General features: G+C 39.2%; 1 protein-coding gene and 1 pseudogene across 8 annotated transcripts in view; one reads left to right on the plus strand and one right to left on the minus strand.

Annotated features, from left to right (window-relative positions):
• The window catches only part of Cspp1 (centrosome and spindle pole associated protein 1), a 104,987-nt gene that overhangs the window by 9,518 nt on the left and 78,822 nt on the right, over positions 1–16,647 (plus strand). For 7 of the 8 annotated variants that reach the window (XM_029475063.1, XM_029475064.1, XM_029475065.1 and 4 more), the window contains exons 2-3: positions 5,254–5,362; positions 7,624–7,726. In XM_029475063.1, coding sequence (XP_029330923.1) covers positions 5,254–5,362; positions 7,624–7,726 — 212 coding nt within the window. Of the gene's footprint in view, positions 1–5,062; positions 5,169–5,253; positions 5,363–7,623; positions 7,727–16,647 lie in introns of those variants that run through there. The other variant, XM_029475074.1, reaches the window with a different exon arrangement.
• On the minus strand, positions 9,666–10,700 carry LOC110301035 (annotated as a pseudogene).

Consider the following 16,647-nt stretch of genomic DNA (forward strand, 5'->3'; position numbering starts at 1 on the left):
TTCTGAGATCTTCTATAATTTCTTTCTTCAGAGACTTGAAGTTTTTATTATACAGATCTTTCACTTCCTTAGTTAGAGTCACATGTCCTCATTCTTAATAGCTGAATAGTATTCCATGTGTAAATGAACTGCATTTTCTGTATCTATTCTTCCGTTATGGGACACCTGGGTTGTTTCTAGCTTCTGGTTATCACAGATAAGGCTGATGTGAACAGTGGAACACACACGTGCCCCTGGGGTATGGTGGGGCATCTTTAGGGTATATGCCCAAGAGTCTTCCGGTAGGTCTATTTCCAGTTTTCTGAGGAACCTCCAGATTGATTTCCTGAGTGGTTACACCAGTTTTGTCACACCAGCAATGGAGGAGGAGTGTTCCTCTTTCTCCACATCCTTGCCAACATGTACTGTCACCTGAGTTTTTGATCTTAGCCATTCTGATTGCTGTAAGGTGGAATCTCAGGGTCATTTTGATTTGCATTTCCCTGATGACTAAAGACTTTGAACATTTCTTTAAGTGCTTCTTAGCCATCCTTCACAGACATGGAAAGAGTGAAAACGATTCTTAACAATAAAAGAACTTCTGGGGGAATCACTATACCTGACCTCAAGCTATATACAGAGCAATAGTGATAAAAACTGCATGGTATTTGTACAGAGACAGACAGGTCAATGAATGGAATTGAATTGAAGACCCAGAAATAAACCCACACACTTATAGACACTTGGTCTTTGACAAAGAAGCCAAAAATATACAACGGAAAAAAGAAAGCATCTTCAGTAAATGGTGCTGGCCTAACTGGCAGTCTGTATGTAGCAAAATGAAAATAGATCCATATTTGTCACCTTATACAAAGCTCAAGTCCAGGTAGGTCAAGGACCTCAACACAGAACCAGATACACTGAATCTAATAGAAGAGAAAGAGCCTTGAACTTATTAGCATGGGGAATGGGGAGGTGGGGAAATTCCCTAAACAGAACTCCAATGGCTCAGGCTCTAAGATCAAGAATTGATAAATGGGACCTCATGAAGTTGAAAAGCTCTGTAAGGCAAAGGACATAGTCAGTAGGACAAATTGGCAACCTACAGATTGGAAAAAAAAAACTTCACTAACCCCACATCTGATAGAGGGCTAATATCCAAAGTATATAAAGAACTCAAGAAGCTAACCTCCAAAACACCAAACAACTCAATTAAAAGTGGGATATAGAGCTAAACAGAATTCACAACAGAGGAAACTGTTTTTCTTGAAAACTATTTCTCATCTATGTGCTATGTAGCTTCTGGAGAAAATTACCTGATAATAATACCATGAAAAAAATGTACATTTTATAGTGTCTGGACAATGCAGAATCACATTTAGTCTTTTTTTTTTTTTTTTTCCAGCAGATTTTGGATGGGGCGATTTAATCCTTAAATTATAAACATTCTTAGTATATTTTGTTTCTTGGCCTTGCCCGTCAGTCCAGCCTCCATTATCTACTAAATAACTTGTGCATAATTTACTGGTTGAAATGCTTTTATGTAAATTGTTGCACACTTTTAGGAATACCAAGAAAAGCAGCCATGATGGCTACAAGGGTTTCATTGTTTATGCCTTTGTGTCCTGTTGATAGTAAAACGTTGTACAGGGTATCAGCACCAGATAACCTGTTTATGTGCATAGCAGCAAAACCCCGCCATGCAGAAACAGAGCCCCAAGACTGGAATGACCATTGCTTCTTTACCAGTTTCATTTTAACCTCATACTATAGTTAAGATTTATTATGAATTTTTAATTAGAATTTAATTAAAAATTTTCCCACTTCCTGATGGCAAAGTTCTGTTCTCTTTCACTTTTTCCGAAGTCACCCAGTTCAAGATCCAGTCATATAATTATTTCCCAGCACCCTCTTACTAAGAAACTTGGGTTGCCATTATTGTGTGTTCTTCATGCATCCATACATCAGTGTAGTAGTAGTTTATCTAAATTGTTTAACTACAGTATTGCTCCTAATAGTCTTTGGCAAAAGGTCATTACTGGGGAAAAGGCTATTGGTTAATAGATACTTTATGGTAGTTACTGTTACCTAAGATGAGTTTCAGAAGTTGTAGTAATAATTGGTACTAAGTTACTGTTAGGAGGGAATCCTGACATTTTATCCAGCTTCAGTTCTTCCTCATTCATTCAAGTGAACATTGCCCAGCATTTACTTGTGGGTTATCCCTACCTGTGTTCATTTGACCCCATGTTTGTCCTTGTATCTTAAATAGTTGCGTTCTGTTTTGATGGAGTATATTGAAGATTGACTGCTTTAAACTTGGGCTCTTTTCTGCCTGTCTCTGTCCTGAGTAGGGAGTAACTGAGATGGCAAGTGCTTAGCATTTCTGTCTGTTGAAAACACTTACTTACCTCTTAAGCAAACATCCTTGATGTTGTTCAGATGTGATTCTTGAATTTTAACCATGTTTGGAAATTTCTGTTAGCATGTCTTACTAGTTTCAACTTAATGTATGTGAACTAAACTTTTTCAAACCAGACAGCTTGCTGGGATTTGTGTTTTAGGGTTCCATATCTCCAGGCCTTGTGGCATTAGTGACTAGTAGCTCCTTCTTGTCCCATATTTTGTTACTGAATTTGATACATTTTTAGAAGAAAAGTATTTTTTTTTTCCTAGAAACTAGAAACATTACAGTTTCTGTCCAGTGTGGTGATACATACCTTTAATCTCAGCACTCTGGCTGGATAGATAGATAGGTGGGTATCTTAGAGTGCAAGGCCAACCTGATCTACATAGTAATTTCAGGTTAGTCAGGACTACGTAGAGAGATTCATCCTTTCTTTCTCTCTCTCTCTCTCTCTCTCTCTCTCTTTCTTTCCTTTCTTTCTTTCTTTCTTTCATTTATTATTATATATGTAAGTACACTGTAGCTGTCTTCAGACACTCCAGAAGAGGATGTCACATCTCATTACAGATGGTTGTGAGCCACCATGTGGTTGCTGGGAATTGAACTCAGGACCTCTGGAAGAGCAGTCAGTGCTCTTAACCTCTGAGCCATCTCTCCAGTCCCCAAGAGATCCTTTCTTAAAAACAAGAATAACAAAACTAGCTTTGGTGAAGAAAGTAATCTTTTTAAGAAGTTGTAAATAATATACACTGAACACACAGGTCTTGCAGCTGTTGTGGGTTCGTAAGAGTGAGAGCTGGCTCATTCCCAGAACTCAGCATTTCTCAGCAGCCCTCCCCAGCTTCCATCTCCTGGATTCTTTTTCTCGTTTCCGTGATGCTCTCGAGTCCTGGCTGTGTGAACATAGATGTCCTTTTTGGGTTCACACATTCACAGTCACATATTCTTTTCAGCACAGACCAGTTGTGGATGTGTTAGCAATGGTCCCTGCAGAAAGAGAAGCACCTCTGACTAAAGTGCATAGTCACACAGATCTGTGTGTATGAATGTACATATGTAGCAGGCAGTTTGACAGCACAATAACCGTAGTATGTTCCCTCCTAGGGCCTTTGGTTCACTCTGTTCAACATGCCTCAGATCCAAGCGGAAAGTGGTTGGTCATCCCTTCATAACAGTCATACTACCATTTGCCACAGTGGGCATATCTTCCCTATCAGGGTCTGGTGCTGGGTAGGACCATGGATGGCCACCCTGCTCCTAGTGGTCTATATAACATCTTCTAAGCTAATTACAAAGTGGAATTTTTTTAGAAAAAGGAATTTGGATAGGAGGTTCCTTGAATAGCTAGACTGTGCTCTCAGAGACATAAATTATTAACTGAAAATCTTGGTGCTAGATATGGGATTATCCATGAGTTTGTGCTCATGAAGGTTCTGGAGGTTTCTCAGAAAGCACAGTTATTGTCTTTTTCCTTGGTTGCCAACCACAACTAGGTGATAACACTCCATTGCTGAGGACACCATATGTTTGGCTTGTAGAGCATAGAGAAAGCAGACTTGAACTGACTAGGAAGCTTACTCTCTTGTGTAGCTTATATATGATCCATTTATGTGAAACTTCCAAGTTAGACAATTATGGCAATAGGTAAGACATGATTAGTTCTCTGAGATCAGAGGAGGAGTGACTGTAGAGGGGAAAACCCCTGTGTGTTGTTGACCCTGTCTGGAGAGTTGGACAGAGACATTGTGTCTCAGAATAAGGCTTGTTTTTAAAGTTAAGCACAAGGGAGGCAGCCTGTGGGCAAACTCTTAAACAGATGCTAAGCCCAGGAAAAGGATACATAGCTTTTTAGCATCTGCAGGGTCCTGCACTGCTGTTCTCATCGCATTAGAGAGGAGTTACGTTACTCATGGGCTCTCCTGCTCAGGACACTTTTCTTTTTGTTGTGTTTTGGGGGTTGGGGGAGCCTTATCATGTAGCCTTGGGTCTCCTAGATCACTGTCTAGAATAGGCTGCCTGGTCGAGCTTACAGAGCTACCCTTGCCTCTGCTTCCAGGTGCTAGGATTCAGATGCTGGGTGAGTGCAGCCACTCCTAGCCTTCATCACGATGAGTTTCCCAGCAGTGTCTCAGCACCCTTGAAAGTCTGCATGGGATTTTTACTATTTGAATAAAGCAGATGTTATTCTCTGCCTATTTTATGCACATATGTGCCCTTACTATCTGGGAAATCTTTGTTTAGGACAAGCTCAGGTACTCAGTTTTAGGCTATCACAGAAAGGTTATAATAATATTCTTTATTAATATATTAACTATACATACTACTTTTTTTTTTTTTTTGGAGACAGGGTTTCTCTGGCCTTGAACTCAGACATCTGCCTGCTTCTGCCTCTTAAGTACTAGGATTAAAGAGGTGTGCCCCAAAGACTTACAATTAATTTCAAATAGTTTTTTTTAGAGAAACGTATTTTAAAGATTTAAGCTTTTCATTTCCTTTTGTTCTTTGATTGTGTGACTATGGATTGTGGTAGTGGCTGCCGATCTCATTTGTTACTACTTTTTTTTCTTTTACTTATCATATAATTGTATAGACTGTTTCATTGTGAAGTTTTCTTTCATGCATATAAAGTACTTTGACCATATTTCTCTTTCTGTACATTAACCTGCATTGTAGCCTCTTCTGGGAAATTGAAGAGGAAGAGACAGATGGTATTGATGTTTATGCGTCAGTATGAAGTTCACAATATGATAATAGAGTGAAGACCTTGTTTACAATATGATAAGTATGGACTAAGACCTTGTTTTAATACTTAGCTAAAACCACTGCAATATCATTGTGCTCACTGGAGACTTTTTTTTTTTTTTCAGAATCTACAAAATGGCAGATAGCTTGGATGAATTTATTGAAGAGCAAAAAGCAAAACTGGCCAAAGACAAAGCAGAATTGGAAAGTGATCCACCTTACATGGAGATGAAGGCAAGATTAGTAATTGTCTTGCAATGTGTTTCATTAAATTGGATTTAGTGGTGTACTCCTTTAATCGCAGCATTTGGGAGGCAGAGGCCTTTGAATTACTGTAGTTTGAGGCCAGCCTAATCTATATAGCAAGAATTCTATGCTAGTCAGAGCTACATAATGACACCCTGCCTCAAAAGCAGACAAACAAAACCAGTTCTGCCCCGAAAACCCAACCAACAACGATAAAAACCCAACTTAACATGCTTCATTGAGACTGTTTCTGAGGGCTACACCAGTGAGGCATTTGGACTTTTGTTTCATACTTGGGTTTGCTTGGGACACCATTGTTCTGGTTCTGAGACTGACTAGGTATCAGGTGAGGGGTTTTGAGTGTACTTTTTGGTGGGATTTTTTGATCTCACAATATTCTGTTTTGTAAGTGTTGTAATAATTGATTAACAAGCTGAACAGAAGACAGGTTAAACCTCAAGATTTTTATGAGAAAAATAGTATTAAATGAATAATAAATGTTTTGAAATACATATTAGTAAATTTACACGGGTAATTTATTCTGTACTATTTGCTTTTTAGAACAAGATGTTATAGTTGTTTCTGAAAAGCAATGTCTGGAAAGTTTTCTTAAGTTGTTTTTATTTTGACATAAGAGTTGTTGTATTTAGCAGATACTGAGATTGTGCTAGGAGCCATGCTGGGCTCTGGGAACACTGCACTGATGCAGACAGATGCCGTCTCTCATGGGCTCAGAAAGTGTTAACAAGTTGGCCTGTGCCATGGGTTCTATGTCATGAGCTTATCTGTATAAAATGGCTTGCTGTAAGACACTTCTGACTTACATGTTTCCCACTGTCTCATTTGGTTTAGCATCTGTCCCACACAGATAACCAAATTAAGATGATACGACATAATAACTGTACATTTTATTATATAAGTTAACATGATAGTACTCATATGAGTAGGGTACAGCTTTAAAAGGTTATATTCAGTGCAGCATTTGAATAAGTGTCTTTTATTATAATTTTCCATGCAAATAAACTTGAGGCATTGGGAAGCTGAATGAGACTGAGATGCGGAGTTGGAAGAATAGGCTTTGATTCCTGACATTGACTAAGTGCATGTCCTTTTAAGCACTGGCCATGGTTGTCTTCCTTCGAAACAGTCTACTTTGTAAAAGGAGTTAAAGCAAGGGCTTTGTGTGTACCATTGTCTCTAGTCAGGACATCTTTATGATGTAGGGGTATTTTGTTTTTTGTTTGTTTTGTTCTGGAGATCAAGAAAATGAGACCAGAGGCGTTAAATGATTCGTTCAGGTAGACAAGGGGATGGCTTTAAATTACTATCCTCATCTAGTGGCAGGGCATGCTCACAGTTACTTGATATGGAGGGTGAGTGTGCATGTTTGAGCATATTACTGTACAGCTTTATTCAATCTTTATATACCAGTTCAAGAGTCATTGCTTGTTGAGATCTTGTGGTTCCCCCCACCCCCCCAGCATCTCTGGGTCTTTAAATTTCCTCTATCTTGTCTTTATAGCCCCTCCCTATACGTGCGTGTATCTGAGTGTCTGTTGTATATGTTCATATGGGTGTGTCCACACATGCATGTGGTTGAGTGTGTATGGAAGGAAGCCTGATGTCCACAATAGATGTTGTCCTTGATTGCTGCCACCTTCTTTTTGAGATGGAGGCTTTTCACTCAACCTGGAGTTTCTAGAATTTGCTGTGCTACCTGGCTGATGAACTTCAAGATCTGTCTGTCTGTGATCTCTCAGAGTTTGGGTTACAGACACACGTTGCTGGGCCTGGCTTTTACATGGGTGTTGGGAATACAAGCTCAGGTCCTCAGACTTGCACAGGGGGCACTTCACTGACTGAGCCATCTCCTCATCTCCACTCTTTCCATATCATGCATATGTAAATATTACATGTAAGGACAGCATCACATAACAACTACATTTGCTTTGTGTCTCCAGCCTATCCCCTAGCCTCCTGGCCCAATAGCAGAAGCTTCCCAATTTTGTTCTTCACTCTTAGTTTGTAGTGTCTGGCCAGTGTACTTACTGGTAACTCTTTTTAGAGGATGGATTGGGTATCAGGACCGTTGTTACAGTATGCAAGTAACTTTGGTTGATTTCTCAAACTTGACACCCCAATCTCTGTGCTGGGTAACTTTCTCTAAGTTATTTACTGTGTCAAATAAGTTAAATTGTATATTTTGTGGACTTCTCCCCTTTGATTTGTAAATATCATGTCTTTTCCAGGGAAAGGCATCACAGAAACTCTCTGAAAACAGTAAAATATTAATCTCTATGGCTAAGGAGAACATACCACCAAACAGCCAACAACAGCCCAAGGGATCCTTAGGTATGGCACTATATGTGCGGAACTAATTTTAAGATATCCTTTCTTTGTAGGGCATTGTGAAAGAGATTGGTTTCTTCAGGGAAAAAGATTTCTTTGGATCTTCATTTTTGAGTCTTACATATGGCAATGGGGTTTGTGTATGAAATGTAACTCAGAGAATTTTACCTATTTCATTGATGTTGCCTAATTGTAATTGGTGAAAATGATATTAGAAACTGTGTGTGATGTAACTAAAAATTAGTAATAAAAATTTTAAGTGTGTTTATGTATATGTATACATGAGAGAGCCTGTATTGTTTTAAATTCAAAGAAGGGTCTAGCAAGATGGCTCAGACTGGTAAAGATGCTTGCCACCAAGCCTCAGGACCTGAGTTTGCTCCCCAGGACCCATATGGTGGTGTGCACATACATATACAAGTAAATTTATTTACTAAGACAGAGCAAGGAAGTATAAAGTATATGAAAAGTTATTTTGTTAGGGACCATTTTTTGTGTGTATGTATATGCACATGTATATGTGTGCATATATGTGTAGTGGCCAGAGGTCATCCTTGGACTGTAGTTCCTCAGAGGAGGTCTACTTTTTGAGACAGAGACATTCACTGGAAGCTGAGTTTGCCAATTAGACTATGCTTGCTGGCCATCCGCCAAATTGGATTCCACTTGTTTCTTCTTGGATTTCAAGTGTGTACCACCACACCCAGTTTTCTACATAGACGTTAGAGATTGAACTCAGGGCCTCTTTTTTACATGGCAAGCTCTTTCACCTATTAAGCTATCTCCCCAGCCCAAGGACTATCCTCTTGTTGATGACCGTATTGGACCTATAAAGTTAATATTGCAGCCATACTGATTTTTAAAATTATGTTTTAGTATGAAGTATTTGGAAACCTTTTTTAAAAGTACATATTAGCTTGTAGATATATTTTTACCTTAAAACACATAATATTGTCAATAATATATATATATGGTGATTGAAACATTTTCACAAAAAGTAAGTCAAATATAATGGATCCTTTTGATTCAGTCATTGTTTTCATGGGAGTAATTCATGATCACAGGTATATTCTTTGTTACCACTTTGCTTTTAATATGTCACTGGATAAGAAGGGAGGCTAGCTGAGAGACAGTAGTTAATGGGCTTTGCATGTGTATCAGATATAAAGGTAACTCAATTTTGATTCTTGCAAATTATTAGTTAATATGCAACTTTAGAGAAATGAGATGTTATCTTTTAGTAAAATTTTTTTTTCCACAAATATGCTATTTTTTATTTCCCAATTCTAATTATCTAAAACACACATTGCAAACATACAAATATCTATTCTCTCCACATGTCAGCGCCCACTCATCATTGTTTTGGAAATGGGGAGAATAGATTCCCCTTAAATTGCACGTCAGTAGGTGTTTCTTTACAGTTAACTTTAGCAAAATTCACACAAAATAGTAATTAACAATGATCTTCTTCACCTGTTAACTCACAAGGAAACACCTTCGAAACTGCATTTGGTTAAAGTTTCTGTACTAAAATGTAGAAAAACTGAACTACACAAATATTGAAAAGTTAAAAATTTCTTAATTTTTTTATTCCTGGTACCACTACCACAATTTACAGGGCAATATACCTGATGTAATGAAAAGAAAAAGAAAAAGACAAAGCTACAACAGATAAAAGACCTCAGGAATGTACATCTAATTGACACTACATTGCATTAATCAATAGCTGCACTTTTTGCAAACTGTGGCTGTGACCGTCCTGAACAAGAAGGGTTTCCTGTTTAAGCTGCAGTAACTTTTCTGACTATGGATCATCGTTCCTTCTGTGGCAGATTTTTACAGTTCCTCTAATGCATTTGGGACGACTGTCTCAAAGTAACCTGCAGCTTTCCTGACAACCCCTCACTCTCCTGCTAAGAACTGTAGCCGTTTCTGTTTTATTTTAAAACCTTCTGCTACCATACCCACCACTTCCACCTCCAGATCCATAGCCGCCACCACAGGGACTGCCTGAGCTGCTTCCACCAAAACTGCCCCCCTTCATGGGTCCATAATTTGATTGTTGCTGTCCACTATAATTTCCAAAGTCATTATAGTTTCCACCACCACCATAGTTACCTCCACCAAAATTTCCTCCTTCATTGTAACCATCATAGCCTCCTCCTCCACCACCACATCCACCACCCTGGTTTCCATAGCCTGGTCCACCACCTCCATATCCTCCTCTACTGCTGTAACCAGGACCACCACCATAGTTGCCACCATCGCCTCCAAATCCAATATATCCACCATCACCACCTCCATAGCTACCTCTGCTGCCACCACCTCCACCACCATAGCCACCTCTTCCACCAAAGTTTCCTCCACGACCCATAAAGTTGCCAGATCCACCTCCACGACCTCTCTGGGATCCAGCAGACTGCATCTCTTGTTTAGAAAGGGCCTTTTTCACTTCACAGTTATGCCCATTAATAGTGTGGTACTTCTGAACAACAATTTTATCAACTGTGTCATGATCATCAAAAGTTACAAAAGCAAATCCTCTCTTTTTCCCACTCTGCCTGGCTTCCATAACCTCTGTGGTTTCAATCTTGCCATACTTTTCAAAGTCGTCTCTCAGGTTATATTCTTCCGTATCCTCTTTAATACCACCAACAAAGATTTTCTTCACCGTTAAATGGGCACCAGGCTTTACAGAATCCTCTCTAGAAACAGCTCTCTTTGGTTCCACCACACGCCCATGAACCCTGTGTGGCCGTGCACACATTGCAGCATCCACCTCTTCAACACAAGAGTAGGTCACAAAACCAAAGCCTCTGGAACGTTTTGTTTGGGGATCTCTCATTACCACACAGTCTGTAAGTGTACCCCATTTCTCAAAATGTTCTCTTAAGCTAGCATCTGTGGTTTCAAAGCTCAGACCACCAATAAACAGCTTCCTCAGCTGCTCTGGTTCCTTTGGATCATGGCCCTCCATTTTGAGACTGGACTCGCCTCTTCCAACTCGAGTTCAGTATGGAACTGAGAGCTTAGTAAAATTTCTTAATCTTTAAACTTATTAGATTCTGTAACTATAAAATTAGTTGGATGATACTAGGGGTTAGAGAGGTGGTGCAGCAGCTAAGAGCACTTACTGATCTCCCTAGCACTCACACAGCAGCTTATAGCTGCCTGTCTGTAATTCCTGTTCCAAGGGAGCTGATACCCTCTTCTGACATCCACAGGGACCAGGCACACATGTGGTGAACAGACATGCAGGCAAAATATTCGTATAATAAAGATAAAGATGTAAGACTAAAATAAAATTTTTCATTTGAAATTTATATGAATTAAAGTTAATTCTAAGGAATAATTTAAATATTTAATAGTAGCCGGGTGTGGTGACGCACACCTTTAATCCCAGCACTTGGGAGGCAGAGGCAGGCGGATTTCTGAGTTCAGTTTGAGGCCAGCCTGGTCTACAAAGTGAGTTCCAGGACAGCCAGGGCTACACAGAGAAACCCTGTCTCGAAAAAACAAAAACAAAACAAAAACAAACAAACAAAATTTAACAGTAGATTCTTGTAGATACTAAGTTATTAAATTTAGGCGAAATCACCGAAATTCTGGGATTACAGTTTGGCTTTGGGTTGCCATGCCTTTGTGATGTGGCATGTTTGTTTTAAGGTTATTTCCTTATAGTATGGACATCTGTCTCCCAGGGTTGCTATGAGTAGTAATTGAGTATGTATGAAGAGACAGTTGACTTGTAGTTGGGCCTCATGTTTGACGTCTTCTGCGAGAGAGTTATGTGAACGCTAGTCTAAAGGTTAATATGCAACAGCCTTTGTCTGACCTAGAATCAGAGTGACCTTAAGTTCTGACCTAGGGTGTTCTTTTGTTCAGGAATTCCGCAGATAACTGTATCCACTTATAGGACTCCCACCCCCTTTCATACAAATAGCATAAATCTGATTTGAAAATCTGTACTCAAATCCGATTTTCTGCTGATTCTTGTTTCTACCCCAATTTCTGTTATGACTGTCTTACTTCCTACTGGATGCTTCTGTGTAGATATCATGGGCTTTCAAATTTTCTGGTTCTTGCCACCTTATTAGCAAGCTCCTTCCTCATTGTTGATTCCTTTTTCTCTTTGCTTGTCACATCAGATAACTAGGGAGGACCAGTTGATTTTAATAGAATAGAATTCCTAATGTCAAGCAAGTTCTTGTCATCTCACTGGTTGGTATTCTTGTCTGCAGGCTTCCATTCACTGAGATTGTCTTGATAACCTCCTGATGTTTTCTTTGTGTAATCCTTTTATTTCTCTGCATACTTTTTGATATCTTCTCAAGAAATTAATCTGATATACTAGTCTGTATTTCCTTCAACTAGCTTCTCATCTCCTTGTGTAGCTGTAGCTGGGCTGCTGTGGCCAGTTCTCTGTGAATTGTGTTCTGCTGGATGGCACAGTGCTTGACATTTGTTTGTTGGAAAAGATATTTTGAATGAATGAATGCTCTCATTCCAAAAATAAAGTCAGTTTTCTTGGGAATATAGAGTTTAATTTTCATGGGACCTCTTAAAAAATTTCAACTAAAATAACTCTATTTGAAGCACATTGACTATAAAGAATGCTGTACAATTTTGTCTTAGCTAGGGATACTCTTGTTGTTATGAAACACAATGACCAACTTGGGGAGGAATGGGTTTATGCAGCTTATAGGTCCTGAATCATAGCCTATTGAGGTAAGCCAAGGTAGGAATTCAAACAGATCAGAACATGGAGGCAGGAGCTGATGCAGAGGCTGTGGAGGAGTGCTGCTTACTAGCTTGCTAAGCCTCCTGTCTTGTAGAACTCAGAACCACCAGCCCAGGTGTGGCCCCACCTACAATGGGCTATGTCCTTCTCCATTAATTAAGAAAATACTTTGGGGCTAGAGAGATGGCTCAGCAGTTAAAAGCACTGACTGGTTTTCAGAGGACCCAGGTTCAATTCCCAGCACCTCATGACAGTTCACAACTGTCTGTAACTCTTAAGATCTGACACTCTAACACAGACATACATTCAGGCAAAACATCAATACAGATAAAATAAAAAGAAATTATTAAAACAGAGAGAGAGAGAGAGAGAGAGACCTCCAGGCTTGCTTATAGACTGATCTTATGGAGGCATTTTTTTTTTAATCGATGTTCCTTTCTTTCAGATGAGTATAGCTTGTTTCAAGTTGACATAAAACTAGATAGCACAAATTTATTTTATTTTATAGCTTCAAACTGGAGTACTTGTATAATTAAAATAAGTCAAATATGGGGCTGGGGAGATTGCTCTGTGGGTACAGAACTTGCCATGCAGTGTGAGGACCTGATTTGGGACTCAAAAAGCACAGGTGAAGTTGGCATGATAGCTCACATCTGTAATGTCAAGGCTCCTAGGGTGACATAGCTGGCTGGGACACGATGCATGGAAGCTTGCTGGACACCAGTTTGCTATTTGTGGTGGTGTACAGTGAAGAGCATCTGTCTCAAACAGTGGCTCACCTGTATAGGGTAATCTTAAATTCTCATCTCATACAGATCAATTTGGAAATGATGGATCAAATTCAAGTCTGTGACAACATAGTTAAATATAGTAGTAACGATCAGTAATACATAAACCGCAAATACTCATTTTCACCATTGAAAAGTTTTGATGGTTTAAAGTGTGACTAAATACCAAGCAACACTAAATTTAAGGTTTTTAAAAATTCATTTCTCTATGGTAATGATGATATACATAGATAATATTGTTAACTTCTGATTTACATCCCGTAAAAGGGTTTAAGGTAGTTGTAGATAAACTTAAATGTCCAGGAGGCAAATTTGCCACAAGAGTATCAATCCTCTATAACTTCTGTTTTACATCCCATAAAAGGATTTAAGGTAGTATCATAATGTCTTCTGAAATCAACTCCCTAGATTTGAACTAGATACACTTTAATGTTCAGGAGGCAAATTTGCCACAAGAGTATCAATCCTCCATAAGGGATATAATTTACTGATGGAGCTCTTGTCACACATTTACAGAGACCTGAGTTCCACCTCTAATAATACACAAACATAGACACACAGACACACACACACATACATACATACACACACACATACATACACACACATACACACACACATACACACACATGCACACACACATACACACACACACATGCACACACACATACACACACATGCACACACACTCTCACACATTCACACACTCACATACACACATACACACTGTCATACACTCACACACACTCATTCTCACACACTCTCATATTTTCTCTCTCTCTCTCTTACACACACACTCTCTCTCTCTCTCTTTTCAATCTTCTTCCCTTTCACTCCCTCTCTCCCTCCCTCCCTCCCTCCATCCCCCCTCCCCCCCTCCCCTCCGTCCCACTCACAAAGCCATAAAGCAGAGCCAGGCAGATATGGTGGTATACCATTTTGGGAGGCAGAAGCAGGAGGTTAGAAAGTTTTACCTGAAATAGGTTTAGGTTCAGAAGTTCTCAGACTGTTCTCTTTCTTCCCAGCTGACTACATTTTTGGGGGGGATACTACTGCCTCCTAACATTTGATAATTCTTGAAAGTGATTTAGGCAACTCAGAATAAAAACTAACTTTATTTGCAGGTAGCTTGGTTATTTCTCTTTTCTTTTTCTTTTTCTTTTTCTTTTTCTTTTTCTTTTTCTTTCTTTTTCTTCTTCTTTCTTTCTCTCTCTCTCTCTCTCTCTCTTTTCTTTGTGTGTGTGTATGTGTGTAGAAAAATTTGAGGGGTCTACAAACATTGCTAGATCAATAAATGCATTTGTCAAGTTTAGAGGCTATAAGACAAAAAGTACAAAAATGAATTGTATTTCAGTAATGAAATGAAATATCAAGTAAGTGACCTTACTCAGAAAACCATCAAACAGCAAAAGAGACTGTAAATGTCACGGCTCACTGAAATGAACCATTCTTAAAGTAAGTAGAAAGCCAGGGGTTTAGCTGGAGCAGAGAAAAGATGTACATAATTTATTGGAAAGTACTTAATGAGAAGGCAAAACAATATTCAAATTATCTAAGAATGCCCTTGACCTCCTGACCTTTCTGCCTTTACCAGTGAAATACTGGGATTAGAGGCATACACCTCATGGCTCAAATTTTGATGATTTCTTTTGTTTTTATAAAGAAGAAAACATTTTTATTCCTACTGTTTCAGTTTTAAATTTGAGTGCAATAGTTACTAAATAGCTACTAGTCTTCCTTTTATTTGGATTTTGGAACCAATATTTTACTCTGTAGCCCAGGCTAGTGTAGAACTTATTGAGCAGCCTGAAATGGCTTTAAACTAGTGACATAGTTAGTATAAAAATGTGTAGGTATATGGATGTGTGGCGGCTTCTGCACTGTCTGTAGCAACTTACTATGATTTGCCTCATGCTCTAGCAGAAGCCTGGTTCTGCCTGCTGCAGATATTTTCTGTGATTTTATGATGTTTGGAATTCTGAGGACTTTACAGAGGATATGAGAGTGGTTGTTGGTCATTTAGGGTGGCTAGTTGCAGTTTGTTAATAGCTATGGTCAAAGAAGAAACAAAAGGAAAGAAATTAGTTTCAGGGATCTCTCTCCCCTCTGTTCTTGTCTTTCTCTTACTGAGTATTAAGAGTTGAAATGGAGCTGGGCATGATATTGCATGCCTGAAACACTAATGCTTGGGAGAGAGGTAGGAGAATCAAAAAGTCAAGTTCTCAGTGGTGGCGCACACCTTTAATTATAAGCAATTGGGAGGCAGAGGCAGGCGGATTTCTGAGTTTGAGGCCAGCCTGGGCTATACAGAGAAACCCTGTCTCAAAAACAAAAACAAACAAATAAACAAGCAAACAAACAAAAGGAGTTGAAATGGGAGCAGGGATAAGGGGTGGGAAAAAGAAGATCCCAAAAATAGGAACAACTAGGTCCGTCAGATACATGCAGCAACCCTGTTTCTGTCTGCTTCTGGGGCCATCGCACCTGACTAGTTTCACTCTGACTTTTGTTGTTTGTGTTTGTAATTGGGCTTTCATGTAATCCATATGGACTCACTGAGCTTGACATAGAGCCCTCCCGTTGTAGTTATTATTCTGGGGGTTACTACACCCCTTTTTGTCTTTAAATATCTACTAGGGGTTTTTATTCCATCTCAGACCAGCGGATATCAGTTGTCTATGGTATTCTGTCTGCTTCCTGGTGGTGATCCCCGAGCTATCACTTGCCGAGTTCTGACTGGGCCACTCCTACTCCATCAGGCCAGCCTTCATGGCCATATGCTCATAATCCATGCTACCCTACGGTGACCTCCTTTCTTCTTCCCATCTTCTCTCTCTTCCTCATGGTTCTTACAAGCCCAGGAACCTTTGCACTGCTCCTCCTCTTCTGCCCAGCCCAGGCTGTAGGCATCTTTATTAACCAATCAGGCATAATGTGGGGGGCAAACATCATTGGGTGTACACAATCTTCTCATCTTGGACAACCAGCTCTTGGGGACCATTATTTGGCATCTGAATACATAGCAGCAGCCGGCCACCCTGCTTTCACCTGAGTACAGCAGCATGGCTACTCTATGTGGTGTTCTGGGGATTGAGTTCAGAGCTTCATGCAGGTAAGGCAAAGATTCTACCAGCTAAGCTACCTCTCTAGTTAGTAGTTTTGCTGTTTTTAAGTTACCGTGTTATTTTGTGCATTTATAACTGACAATAGGAGTTATTAAAATTTTGATTAAATTTTGTGAAGGGCACAACAGTAGTTTTCACATATATTTTTAAAAATTCATTGTTACTTTAGTATACAAAGTAATGATTTTTATTATGAAATCTTTATATATGTATATATATGTGTATGTATGTATATCATTATACTTTGGTTTTTTTTTTTTTTTTTTTTTT

This window comes from Mus caroli, chromosome 1 (assembly GCF_900094665.2).
Source record: "Mus caroli chromosome 1, CAROLI_EIJ_v1.1, whole genome shotgun sequence".
NCBI lineage: Eukaryota > Metazoa > Chordata > Mammalia > Rodentia > Muridae > Mus > Mus caroli.